The sequence below is a fragment of the Bicyclus anynana genome, chromosome 17 (assembly GCF_947172395.1).
Source record: "Bicyclus anynana chromosome 17, ilBicAnyn1.1, whole genome shotgun sequence".
Lineage (NCBI taxonomy): Eukaryota > Metazoa > Arthropoda > Insecta > Lepidoptera > Nymphalidae > Bicyclus > Bicyclus anynana.
Window position 1 is genome coordinate 10,108,997 of NC_069099.1, and position 15,195 is coordinate 10,124,191.

Genomic DNA, 15,195 nt, shown 5'->3' on the forward strand with positions numbered 1-15,195 from the left:
GGGCTAGGAAACAGAGTAATCTATACATACATATAATAATTAGGAAAAGGTAAGTAAGGTAAGAGCTAACTGAGGCCCTTATAAAAACGCCAGTCACTCAGCGGGCGATGGAGCGAGCTATGCTACGAATTTCTCTACGTGATCCAATCAGAAATGAGAAGATCCGCAGAAAAACCAAAGTCACTGACGTTGCTCAGTGAGTCGCGAAGACGAAGTGGCAATGGGCAGGCCGCATAGTTCGAAGAGCCGATGGACGTTGAGGTCCCAAGGTGCTGTGAATGTCTACCCCGCACCAGAAAGCGCAGTGTTGGTCGACCCTCTGCTAGGTGGACCGAGGATATCAAGCGGATTGTAGGGAACCGCTGGATGCTGGCGGCTTGAGACCGTTTTGTTTGGAGATCCATGCTTATGTCAAGCAGTGGACGGATGCTGAAGATATAAGATTTGAGTTTGCATGATTGTTATGAATAGGAAGAATACAAAGATGAAATTTGGCAGGGAAGTCGTTTATCTAAGAACGTATTTTGCGATAGGGCCAGATTAAGGAGGTTTAAGGGCGTATGAAGTCGCGGCCGTCCGCTAGTATTGCATATACGAGTAGGTACCTCATTTTCCTGGGCCCATTTCTTGCGCGCCACAATGTTCTTATCACTTATACAGGCGAACGGTTCTTATAATGAAATCTCCCCTTTTATTGGCTATGAATTTGAGACAGAATGGGGCGTTACCACGTAATCTAACGATATGTTCGGCACGCGTTTGCTATACCATTGAAAGAAATCTGCAGATTAAGTAAATAGTTGGAAAACTGTTTTGTATTTTTACTTACTCGTAGTAGGTACTAGCCGTGATAGCCCAGTGGATATGACCTCTGCCTCAGATTCCGGAGGGCGTGGGTTTGAATCCGTTCCGAGGCGTGCACCTCCAACTTTTCCGTTATGTGTATTTTATGAAATTAAATATCACGTGTCTCAAACGTATTGAGGAAACCTGCATACCTGGAAATTTCTTAATTCTCTAGGTGTGTGAAGTCTGCCAATCCGCATTGGGCCACTATGTGTGATCCCAATATCGTTTCACTTGGGCATGATTTGTGTTTTGTTATTCAATAGATAAGGTATTTCTGATCAGTTATTCAGTATCTAGAGAACAAATCTATTTTGGTGAAACAAAATCAACACTTGAACTTCGGCCGATTTCCCTCGAGCAGAGTATACTGATGACAGCGTGTTCCCAAGCAGAAAGTACTTTTGAGCCTCAGAGAAAAAATGTCCATAAATAACTAAGGTATTATTACAAATAAACAACATTTGTTATTTGCAAAGATGTGACTGTAATTTAGTAGGCACTATAATAAAAGAACTGAAAATTAAAGTAAGAATAGAACAGTAAAGTTAAAAAAATGACTCATAACATAACCTGGACGTTTCAAAAGTGCTTGTAGACTAAGCATAATTGAAATAAATGAACTTTGATTTTGAGTTTGACTTGTTCAGGAGATTACCGTCATGTGGAGTGTAGAATCAATGGTTTCTATAAATATAATTAATCGTTTCAGTCAGGCGTGTTGATTTTCACCCTCCTCCTAAAAAGTTAGCCTGCTCCTATCTTAGATTGCTGACAACGACCTGATGGTAAGTGATGATACTTACCATCAGGTCGTCGTCGTGATTGTAGTCAAGGGCTAACCCGTAAAGAATAAAAAAATATATATCATAAAGCGCTTTTCGTTGGACTCCAAGATCAAAGGTCGGATGCGGAAGGCAGGAATCTTGACGCGTATTATTCAGGAGGTTAAAAATGGAAGTGTAAATAATAGATTGGTAGGTACATGAAGATTTTAACAAAAATTAATTTGAAATGAGTAGAATTACGAGTAAAAAGTCTTAAATAGACACTCGCTTATTGCGTCTATGTACATTTGTAAGACGAATATTGTTTTTGTTTTGAACAAATACGCACAAACAAAATGCTTAGATGTAGCAAACTTGAGCTATTGAATTTTATGTGCAGAGCCAAAACTTCTTTCATTTAGGTGCGAATGGGTGCGCAAAGGAGTAATATTAATTATTCCCCGCACCTGCCACACGTACTGTTTGGAAATGCTAATTGGATTCGCATATCAATGACGTTTATGGAGTTAAACGCGAAGGGTCCTGAATGGTAATCGCTAACTGGCGTTGATAAATGACCTACAGTTCTGGGTGCGACAACCTTAATTATTACGGACATATCCTCGACTGGGAAAGACAATACCTGAATCTCCCTAAGTGATGTTACTTCCATAACTGAATAACTAGGCATAAGATGTTTGCAAGAGAGCGTGATAGCCTAGTATATAATTTATAACTTCTGCCTTCAATTCAGAGAGTGTAGGCTGAAATCTGGTCTGAGACATGCACCTCCAACTTTTCAGTTATGTGTGTTTTAAGAAATTAAATATCACGTGTCTCAGATGGTGAAGGGAAAACATCGTGAGGAAACCATGGAAATCTGCAAACTGAGACATTTCATAACTATTGGCTTAATCCCTTGCATTCTGAGACTCATGCTCAACTGTGAGCCGAATATGGTTTGTTGATGATAATGATGATATGTATAGTAATCGTCGTCACCACCAACATAATAATGCTTATTTAAACAGAAAAAAAATAATCCTTAAATAATTTCCAAAATATCTTATGTAGGCACTTTAGTACCTACTTTAAATTATTTTATAGCATCATAATTTACAAATAATTTAAATAAACTCCATTTAATTTTTTTGTACGAATAATGACGCTACTAGACGACCCTCACAATTTTCAATAGATTTTGAATTTTTTCGCTACTTGAATAAATACAAATCTTCCCTCTTTATAATATTAGTGTAGGTCAATAAATATTGAGAATCAAAAGATTCTATTCTATGATATGATATGAACCCATAAGTAGGTAAAATTTAAGATTGATCGTGACTTTGTGACCTTCACCATTGATCTCTCCGCCGGAGATAAAACAAGATCAAACCGTTCTATTGTACCGAGGACAAAGGATGGGTCCGCAGGGTCTTGGCACGATAAAGACTAAATGGACATGAGAACTAAGCATCAATATGTTTGCAATAATAGGGCGAGGGCAGTTTATCTCTATTAAACTAACGTACACCGAACCAGTATTGAACATCAATGAATTGTAGCCATATCAATCAGTATGCATAATTAGATAAGATAGATGTACTATAATAAGAGTATCTTTGCGTGATCGAATCAGTAATAAGGAGATCCGCAGACGAACAAAGTCGACGACACGAGCTCAACGTATCGCGAAGCTGAAGTGGCAGTGGGCGGGACACATAGTTCGAAGAGCCGATGGACGTTGGAGTCCCAAGGCGCTGGAACGGCGACCTCGCACTAAAAAGCGCAGTGTTGGTCGACATCCCACCAGGTGGACTCACAACATCAAGCGAGTCGCAGGGATTCGCTGGATGCAGGCAGCTGAGGATCGTGATGTTTGGAATTCCCTACAAAAGGCCTATGTCCTGCTATGGACGTACATCGGCTGATATGATGATGATGAATACGAATGCGTTATATTTAATTACATAAATGCCGGTTATCAACCACAATGGGCATGCGGGTTTGTAACGATCAACACGGCTAGATCCGGCCGGCAGGACTAGCTAGACTTTTCGCACTAGTGTCGCTGCTGCTCGACACTGGCCTGTGAAATCTAGACATTTTGTCGGTTATAGTCTCATCATTTACTCTACAAGATGTAACGAGGACGAAAATAAGAGCTTCGTAGTTGGAGAGGCTGACTCACTCAGGGAGTACTCAGCTACACTTAAATTAACCCAGTGCAATCTAATCAGAAATGAGGAGATGCGCTGAAGAACAAAAGTTACCATCTCAAGCTTGGTAAGGTAAGCTTTCTTGTGATTGGTTGGTTGGATAAATAACGTCCAGTTAACACGCACGAAACGTTTTGCATCCATGTTTCAAATAAGAACTAAGACGTGGAATGCCCTTACGGCGTCTGTGTTTCCTGGAACATACAATTTAAGCACCTTCAAAGCTCTTGAATAGGCATCTTCTAGACAAGTGCGCTTTATCTTAGACCTTATCTCCTGCTTTTCATCAGGCATGATTGTAGTCAAGTGCCTATACAACATTAAAAAAAACTGTCAAAGCTTGAATGGGTCCGCTGGTAAATAAATAAATAGGTAAAGTTGCAAAACATTCCACCGATTGTCAGAATGAAAACGCCCGACGCTGAAAATAAAATCGGTCAGTCGATTTAAAATAAAAGATTTCATGAGATTTCTGTTTTCGTCGTGTTGTTTTTGTATGACATTTCGTTTATTTAATTTCACAAGCATCCTGTACTGTCGCATTTTACGCTTACTGATTGTACAATTTAATTTAATTTGCTTTCATTTAATTATAATTGCATTTTTAGAATATACTCCGAGACCCGTGAATCATGAAAAAAGTCGGAATTTGTTATGCATCATAATCATCAGCCATCATCGTCATTCTAACTAATCGTTCGTATCTTATCACTTAATTTATTACTAATTTTTAATGGAATTGCTTGTGAAAATCTATGGTGACATCACACTGTATCACTTGTGCTTCTTCACACTTGTGTTTCATTCAGCACTTCGTAGCGTGGTGTGTCGTGGTGCGCCAGGATCATACTTTTCAAATATTTAACAGAACGTGACACGACACGGCATACTAGTATGTCTCGAACCATTTTAATGTATGAAACCAATATGCTTCTGGCGCGCTACCACCTAGCCACGAACCGTAAGTGAACCTATTTCCGTCTTTAGTTTACTTCTTTCTTAAGCTAGGGTTCCGCCGAAAAATAGTGAAACAAAAAGGGTTCCGAAGTCAAAAGAATTCGGGAACCGCTGTATTATAGGGTTATAGAGCTTAAACCCACCATGATACTTGATTTTGAAATTGTCGAATTCAAATTTAGATCAATACGTAACTTATGATATTCACATGGTTACCTAGTACATAAATAATTTTCACTTGAAAGGAGAATATTTATATCCCAATTAAATCCCAAGGCCCCTATAAATTAAATGTGGGTCAGAGTGGTACAGGGTGATTTATTTCTAGTCCCGCATGCTAAGGAATTAGAAATAAAACGTCATCCGCATTCACGATCAGACCGCACGGCACTTGGGAGTGTGCGGAGCTGACCGCACAGCTATTCTGTAAAAACGTTTTGTTTAACTCGCTAGTGCGAGTTTCGAGTTCACCTCTATCTCTCTCTGTCTAACACAATACTATAGAAAGAGAAAGATAGAGGTGAATTCGAAACTTGCACTTTCGAGTTATACAAAACATAATTATAAAGTAGTATAACGATATAAAATTGTAGTGGTACACCACAACTCGCTAGTGCGAGTTTCAAATTCACCTCTGTCTCTCTCTGTCTAACACGATACTATAGAAAGAGAAAGATAGAGGTGAATTCGAAACTCGCACTTTGGAGTTATACAAAACATAGTTATTAAGTAGTATAACGATATAAAAAAAGTCAGGCCTAGCCTTCTAATGTCATTCAAATAGGCTGATGACGATTATCACCTAGAGGTGCTGATGAACTTGAGCATTCACTTGTAATGAGAATTCGTGTGAATGTTACACAAAAATATGAAAATATTTTAGCGAGCTTTCGATCGAGCGTTCTGGCGAGCATTCTAGCGAACAGATTTGTTTGGAGCTTTTTGCCGCGTAGAATATCTTTGACGAGCATCGAATAGAGCGTTCGCTAGAACTCTCAAGATGTTCGTAGCAATATTTGGCTCTATTCTTGGCTCACACAAATATAAAAACGGCGAATGCTTGATGTTCTGTTAAAGTGAATGCTCAAGTCTATCAGCACCACAACCACAGTAGATTTAATTTGTATGTTCATTCATTAGGTCATATTTAAAGGTATGACCTAATGAATGAACATGCAAATTAAATCTACTTAGTTATGAATCTGCGCCGTTTCACGTATAGCACTCTAGTTAAACGTTAGTTACTCTAAGAGAAAAACGTTCAAGATGCTCGTTAGTGCCAACATTGCACGCCTGTATCGCGGAAACAACTTCGTCGCTATGCCTGTTTTCCTTTCATAAGCTTAATGCCCCATTAGCAGTCTGAGCGCGAATCACAACTGCGATATTACGAAAAAAGGAGATACAAATACAAAATCTTTATTGCTTAAACATACAAGTTTTTATAAATTTCATTGTTGAATTCTTCTTTTGGGCATGATGTTGCCTGTGGCCTCAGACCAATTATTGTATAGGACCTGCCTCGCTAGACGTTACTTTTCTGTCAAAGTATATGATCAACGATCTAATGCGATTATAAATACTGTCTCTATAGAATCGATGTTAAATAGTTGTAATCGTGTTCGTCGGTTAAAGAGCTCCCTAAAAATACCTTTATGTGTAATTGAATTCTGTAAAAAAACGGGCAAAAACTTCTACTTTAGAATAAGATATATACCAAATCTAAGTTCGTTTTCTTCAGAAAATGACAGACAATTTTGTTCGTGACTATGAGTACGATACAGGTCCTTCTATAATTGGTCTGAGCCTGTGACAGAAGGCCTCACTATTCCATAGCCAATTATAATATCTGTATGTAATTATGTATGAATGTATGTCTGCTTGTGTTTGTATGTGGGTGTCACGGCGTAACTGTTATAGTCACTTCTTAATTAGAAGTAGTTCTTCAACCTTTTCATAATATAAATTCTTAAGCCACGTGGTCTTTGAAAAAGTGAAGTGTGAAAAAATAAAATCACACTATCCTGTTGAGCCATGTAGTCTAATGAATATGATCTCTGCCTTCGGGTGGCGTAGGCGTTTCAATCCGGTCCAGGTATGTACTTCTAACTTTTCAGTTTTGTGCATTTTAAGAAATTAAATATCAATTGATTATTGTTGTAGTCGGGCATACTCCGACCTAATATCACGTGAGTTTTAGCCGTGTTTCATAATTAATTAATATGAATAACACTCACGATTGTTTAAATTCTAAAATTAAATATCACGTGTCTCAAACGGTGAAGCTAAAAAGTCGTGAGGAAACCTGCACACCTAATTTTTTTTTTTAATTCTCTACGTATGTGATGTCTGCTAATCCTAATTGGTCTAACCTAACTCTACTTATTTACTACTACTAACTCTCATTCTGAGAGGAGACAGAGAGTACGAGCTGAACAGTGAGCGGAATATGGTTGTTAATGACAGTGGCGTAGCAAGGCATGCCTCGCACGCAAAGGTTCTCGCGTAGTCACAAGGCCCCATGCGATCAGCTATCGCAGACTTTTGCGGGTCGTTGTTTTTTATCGCTCGTATATGTATATACGAGCGATAAAAAACAAAAACAACAACAAAAACAAAAGCGATGTCGTGAGTGTGGTTTGCCTAAACAGCCAAAAACACGAGGTCGTTGAAAAAAGAAAAAGAACAAGAAAGAGGGTAGATCGATTTTGCCCCTAACAGCTGACTTCACTTCTCAGCTCGCAACTTCAGTCCCGTCGTGACCACGATCCATGCAACTGGGTCGAAATATCGACAATAAAAATCTCGTCGTTTTATCGTGGTATGTACCCGTTTAAATAACATTCAGTATGAAGTATGTTTTTTCTTTTTTCACAGCTTCAGTACTGTAGACCAGAGTACTCGTACCACTACTCCACGTTCACCAGAGTACTCTCCAGCTCCAGCCAGGAGTAAGAGTTCCACGCGTTCCTCCACAAACGGTTTTGGCAAACAGACGTAGCGTTCCGGTACGATGTCATCCTCCTCCTAAGCCCGCGTCCATCTTAGACTGCATCATCACTTAAGATCAGGTGAGATGACGGCCTCCGTGGCGCAGTGTTATGTGTGGTGGATTTACAAGACGGAGGTCCTGGGTTCGATCCCCTGCTGGGCACATTTAGGTTTACTTAATTGGCCCAGGTCTGGCTGGTGAGTTTGATCCTACTCCTAACAAGTAAGCCCGCTTCCATCTTAGATTGCATCATCACTTACCAGAGATTGTAGTCAAGGGCTAACTTGTAGAAAATAAAAAAAAAAGATAAAAAACTAGGGCTAACTTGTAAACAATAAAAAAAAGAATAGACAGAGAAACAAACAAAAAAGTGATACTCTAGGGGTTCCGTTTTTTCATTTTGAGGTACGGAACTCTAAAAATTATTAATCATACTTGTTTTTGAAGAAGAAAAATATTTTATTATTTTTTTATGATCCATTAAAATATAATTTATGTACGTAATAGGTAGGTACCTACAAAAAAACTTCGCTAGTGTTTTATTAAGTGGAGAAGATTCACTCTTGTAAAGCGTCCTCTTGGCCTTTATAATCGGTATTTTATTTTAATATAATTGTCATTTGTCACCAGGTAAGTACTAAACCCTAAATCGATGCGATAATGATAAATAATGAGTAGAGGTCAAGATTTTAGCCACTTTTTAACCGACTTCAAAAAAAGAAGAGGTTTTCATTTAAACTTTTAAATTATTACGATCAAATTAGATTTTAAAAAATCCTTCATACAATGACTACAAAATAACACTTAAACTTTTAACATTTTCAGAATAAACACTAATTTCGGTGATCGCATGTCTAACTATCCAAATTGACTACAAATGACTGTGGAAAACATAAAACCATTTTCTACCGTCGCTGAAATCTTTCAAAAATTTGAAAAATGTTTGGGTTTTCAAAATCGGATAAAATGGTCAACTGCAATTGGTATTATCCTATATCATGTAGTCGGTCTTTACTGGTGTTACCATTACTCATTTCCAGTAAAATTGTCAACTATAATTTTTGGTAAGTACTTATTATTCATGATTATATAATGATTTATTTATTTTGCTATCATCCGCGAAAAGTCGACGAACTCATGCGACAACGTCACCCAGGTCCGACAAAATACTCTAGCAAAATAAATAAATCATTATATAATCATGATGAAGTTCCGCAAAGTAACGCCTGATTCAATCCAATACTTATTATTCATGTTTATTAACACTAACTGTGTTCAAGTTAAATAATACGAGTGTCCGGCACTAGGTACCGTCCGGTGTTACTTCCTCCAACCTTTTCATGGTTACAAACTAAATAACTGTGTTTTTCAAGTATGTGTAGCTATTTACACGATACTAAAACATAATGAAGCTTCTTAAAAATTATTGTCTGTCTGTCAATCTTTCTGTTTTTCCGGGCTAGTATTTGGAATGGGTGAACGGATTTTGATAGGACTTTCACTGGAAAATAGAGAAGGTTGAAATTGTATCAGGTTATATGGCAAGAATTTACCGATTTCGAAAAAAAGACGCTTTTCTTTTTTTTTAAGAAATGTCTCTACTTCTATTTAAATTATAAGAATTATTATATTAAACTTACGAATTTATTGGTTGTTTTGAGGTTGGTAACCTATTACATATAATGAAAGAAAAATAATTATTGCACTTGAAGCTTCTTCTACAAAACAAATAAACATTAATAATAAAAATAGTGTGATAATATGATTTTTTATTTTTATAAAAATCAGATCTTTTAAATCTTAGTTACAGCGGCTAGAGCATTGAAAATACTGATTCAGGATAGAAAAAAAATATATAAATATAACTTGGTCACCCTAGGTATATTTGAAAAACTATTCAAATTACTTTTAGATATTTTTGCATTTATTATAATACTAGCGGACGCCCGCGACTTTGTCAGCCCTTAGATCGCTTTAATCCAGCCCGTAGTATCGCTGTAAAAATTGAGTAACTTCTCCCGTTTTCCCAACATTTCTCTTCACTACTCGGCTCCTATTAATCGTAGCGTGATGAAAATAATATGTATAACATAACCTGCCCAGGAGTATGAAGAATAATTGTACCAAGTTTCGTTAAAATCCGTCAAATAGTTTTTATTTCTATAACGAACATAGAAACAGACAGACAGACAGACGAAAATTTTACTGATTGCATTTTTGGCATCAGTATCAATCACTAATCACCCCCTGAAAGTTATTTTGGAAATATATTTCATGTCCAGAATTGACCTCTCTACAGATTTGTTATAAGTATAGATTAAGTATGGATTGGATATGGATGAATGGATATTTTTCAGCTGCACTCGCATTTCTTTACACTGGACTTGGAATCACAAGCGGAGCTCACCGTTTGTGGACACACAAAGCGTACAAAGCAAAATTACCTATGAAACTAATCCTTCTCTTGGGGTTCACTGCAAGCGGTCAAGTTAGTTCTTTATTCTATGTTTTCACTTTAAGCGTTTGGTGAGTGTAAGCGTGAGTCAGTCTCCCCGACTGCTAACCTCACTTGCTCCTGAAACACCCTGCAGATGGACTATCCGGACTCTAGGGATCATCATCATATCAGCCGATGAACGTCCACTGCAGGACATAGGCCTTTTGAAGGGACTTCCATCATCATGATCCTGAGCCGCCTGCATCCAGCGAATTCCTGTGACTCGCTTAATGTAGTCAGTTGACCAACATTGCGCTTTCTAGTGCGGGATCGCCATTCCAGCACCTTGGGACACTAACATCGGCTCTTCGAACTACAAATACTTCAGCTTCGCGATTTAGGGATAGTTTTTGAATTGTAATTAAGAGTCTGTTTTTGTAGAAATAACAGGTATCTGCGATCATTACTTTCGGAACAGGGATCTAAAGGGTCAAAAAGCATAAATAATATGCTCTAAATACACGTTTCAGAATTCCTTATACCAATGGGTGCGTGACCATCGCGTTCACCACAAGTACAGCGACACGGACGCAGATCCGCACAACGCCAACCGCGGCCTGTTCTTCTCGCACATCGGATGGTTGATGCTGAAGAAGAACGACCAAGTACTCAACGCCGGGAAACTCATCGACATGTCTGACATTACTGACGACCCGTTACTCAGATATTTTAACAAGTGTGTGTATTTTGATGTGATTTCTGCTACTGTTAATCTTTATGAAACTTCATTTTTGCTTGAACACGTATGCTATTAGACTTCACTCATCACAGTTTATGCATTTTTCACTTTCAGAAATTTCATCTGTCTAAAAATACTGTGTTGCTACATCATACCGTTCGTTATTAATGTTCATTTGTTGGGGGAGACTTGGCAATGTGTGGTAGCGTGGCAGTTCTTCCTCCGCTTCCTCATCACGTTCCACAGCGAGCTGACAGTCAACAGTCTCGCACACTTTTACGGATACAGGCCTTATGACAAGTAAGAGTATTTAAAAAGTTAAGTAGATCTTAACAGATGTCTAACACGTACCGCTAAGCTATTTAGCGTTCGAGTACGATGCTGGTAAGTAGAATAAAGTTGTGCCTCTTCCAAGCTTCCATCTTAGACTGCGTCGTTACTTCATCAGGTGAGATCGCAGACTGCGTTGTCACTTCATCAGGTGAGATCGCAGACTGCGTTGTCACTTCATCAGGTGAGATCGCAGACTGTGTCGTCACTTCATTAGGTGAACTCGCAGGTAAGGGCTAACTTATTATAGAAAAAAAAAATATATAGTTAAATGTAATGAGAAGTTAAGGAATTTAATATAATGGTGACTTTGGATAGTCGGTTTTAAAAGTATAGACCTCAGTCGTCCAAATATAATTTTTTTTTTTATTTTTGCTAAACACCGTCAAATATACAACTTGACAAACTATCAGATTAATAAAAAATAACGAAAGTGTACCTTGCACAGGCTCTAGGTTTATCAGGGCAAATGAAAACATGTCGAACGTAGACAGAGACGTGACCAGAGAAGTTTACTTCTCTGTCTACGTTGCAGCCAGGATACACAGGAATACAGTTTATTTGGCTCTGGCATGCAATTCAACAAAATGTAAAGTAACCAAATATTGTTTCAGAAATATCGCACCCAAACAGAATCGTTTTTCATCAATCTGCACATTTGGGGAGGGATGGCACAACTATCATCACGTGTTCCCCTATGACTACAGGGCGGCTGAGCACTTCGATGTCTTTAATTGGGGTACAGCGTGTATCCGTTTCTTCTATACAATTGGCTGGGCTTACGATCTGCGTGAAGCTACTCCTGAGATGATCAATTCAGTTGCAGATAGGCTAGGAGATGGGACACCAGTATACTGTTCGATAAAGAAATCAGTAATCCAAAATAACGAATAAGCAATGTTAGTTAATGTTCTATTAATATCAGTTAAGATAAGTTTTAATAAAATTAATTGAAAAATAAAGTTTTATAAACAATGGAATGTAACCTTTATTGTTATCTCTCATTATATTATCATCTATACTTTAAAAAGAGAGTAGAAATCAATGTTTTGTTCGTCTTTTTGAACAAATCAATTTACCGGTACCGACGGCTTCAAGAGACACAGGGTTGTTATACCACCAACCTCCCATCTCTGGACTGAATTTTTTTTTAACTCAAGAAGAAAGAAAACACATTATTACTCGGGACTTTCGAGATCGGAGAAAACATAAGCTAACCACTGGACGAAAGGGAGTTTTGTATTGCGAGGAGGAAAGAGGCGTCGGAGCAGGGAAGAGAGTTGTCAGTAGATGCATGATCCGTAGAAGGACGAGTGGTAGGTTGCCACCTTTTTTTCTCTTTGAGTTAATTTCTTAGGCTCCATATGGACTGCTGCAGCGTCACCGGAGGTTTGGGCAAGCGCTAAAGCATTGCCTGATGGTGATGAGGCCCGAAGGTTGAAAGAAAGACAGAGGATGGAACGACTCTCTAAGGGAGTCCTGCGAAACTCGGACCTCGGCTTAGAGGGTCATTCTGAAAGGCCTGAAAGGTGTATTGGCCTGAGTGAATCAGTCCGGACGCCCCCAAATTCGTGAGTTGGAAAACCCACGTCCGGGTGACGTCAGATATCGGGGACCTTTTCTTCGCCGGCGAAGACGCTGTGTTTGTGTTTGTTGCTGGAGCGTAAAAGACTGGTATACTTTCAGCCTTCCTAAAATGAAGTAAGTCTTGGCTATTGGTCCATGTGAATCATATGCTCATCTTATAAACTACCTATATATCTTAATATAAAAGCGAAAGGTCACTCATTACGAAAGATCGAAAACCGTTTGATGCACAAAAATTATATTTAGCAGGGAGGTAGTTTATAGTTAATCCTCCTTCAGTCGTATTCCTCATATATGAGGGCCGTGACCACCTTATAGTTAGTAGATGTCGCTAAATCCGTGTTTAGTGGACATCTACTAACTATAAGGTGGTCACGGCCCTCATATATGAGGAATACGACTGAAGGAGGATTATCTACCGTAAAATTAAAGATCCCTTTGGTGCGATGCATCCGATACATACGAACTGTGGACGCCTACATAAGGAGGGCGTCCGCTAGAATAGTATATTCGTCAATTACACTGATTAACATGTCCTCTGTAGTACAAAAAAAGTTCTCGGACTCCTATAAAAATGGTTGAGGTGTCATTCGATTCCGAATTGAATGTAGATAGTTTTTTTTTTTAATGAAGGTCCGCTCTCAAAACTTGCAAAAGTTATAAACAATAAACTAAAAATAAAAAGGGGTTCGGTTTTTGACTTACAACTCAAGAAATATTTAAGATATTTCCAATTGACAAAAGATTCATAAAGAACAGGAAAGGACAATGCCAGACAAAGTATAGAAGAAGAATTTATTACATAAAATTTTATTGGATTTTTTGAACTATTAAACAAATATTACCTTTTTACCCTTTAGGGGTATAAAAATAAATCTAACTTCTAAGTTATTGATTTTAAGGTAAAGTATGTGCAGTTTATTATGAAATATATAGATATAAAGCCATGTGCCTGTGCATTTACAAAAAACCAATCACGACAATTGGTTTTTTTCTAAATACACAGGCACATGCAACTCGCTCGAACCCAAGGTCGAAATAAGGTTTTTAAAAAATAAGTAAGCAATATCTGCTACGAGGAAATAACGTAATGGATTTAATTACTTTTTTTCAGATTTTTATTACGGAGTTTAACAGTAAAAATGATTTATTAAAAAACAATTATTTAATAATTGGATATTTTTAGTACTTGTACATTTTCCGCAAAATTCTGAGTTAAGACTGGGTCAGGATCTTGCAACTCCTTCCTTTCCTAACAAAAACTGCAACCTGAAGAAGTCTGAACGAATATTTATTTAATTAAATATTGCGCTGAAAATAGGGTTCCGCCCAAGGTACCACTCAGATATTTTAATTTTTTCAAGTGCTAAATATTAATTTAAAAATCTGAAAAAAATAAAGAATAATTTCAAGACATAGACAAACTACTTGTCAACAAAAAGAATTTTCTTTGATTTTTTAAAGAATTTGTGACTTGTTTTACTATATTTTTCCGGTGCTCTGTTTTTATAAAAATGAACATAAAAGGATATTCATCTATTCTAAGAATCGGATGACACCTCAACCATTTTTATAGGAGACGGAGAACTTTTTTTGTACTAAAGAGCAAATGTTAACCAGTGTAAATTATTTTTGAATAAATTTAGGTAATCTAATGTGAATCTACAGAACAAAAAATTTTATTTTATTATTAGGAAAATATTTTTCGTTCTTAAATTATATTTAACAAAAACTAACAGAATTATTTAAATAAACTTTTAAAATAATATTATGTGTCTGCCTGTAGGTAATAAGAAAATAAATATGTTTCTTATTAACCGACTTCATAAAAAAAGGAGGTTTCTCAATTCGACCGTACATATTTTTTTTGTTTCTTAAGTGGTTACATTTAGTTACACGATACGAAAACACTTTTTACAGGCATTTATGTTAACTAGCAATGTATGGATATATGTACTCGTATGTAAAAATTGTGCGCATTTAAATGACACTTGGCTACTAAACACAACTAAACGAACACTGAACTAACATTATTCGAAGGTGTCAAATCAAAGTCAAATTAATCAGTAAGAGCTGTAATATACTCCGTACGCTAACATTTTTAGGGTTCCATAGTCCCTTACAGCTTCGCCATGTCCGTCTGTCCGCGGTTTAGCACAGAGACTATTAATATTATAAACCTGTAATTAGCATGAGTGTGTGTATTAAAAATGTGAACAAACTACAGTACAATAAAATCTTGAAAAATATTTTTAGTTTACCTCCCCTATGTAAAGTGGGAATGAATTGTTTTTAGTCGTTGGTTTCATAGGGTATCGTTG

General features: G+C 37.3%; 1 protein-coding gene across 1 annotated transcript; it reads left to right on the forward strand.

Annotated features, from left to right (window-relative positions):
• The first annotated feature begins 8,283 nt into the window (after positions 1-8,283).
• Positions 8,284-12,181, forward strand: LOC112054030 (acyl-CoA Delta(11) desaturase-like). The gene is made up of 5 exons (XM_052886701.1): positions 8,284-8,845; positions 10,139-10,269; positions 10,749-10,954; positions 11,072-11,257; positions 11,902-12,181. The coding sequence occupies exons 1-5, from the start codon at positions 8,659-8,661 to the stop codon at positions 12,179-12,181; spliced, it is 990 nt and encodes a 329-aa protein (XP_052742661.1). The 5' UTR covers positions 8,284-8,658.
• Positions 12,182-15,195: the final 3,014 nt, after the last annotated feature.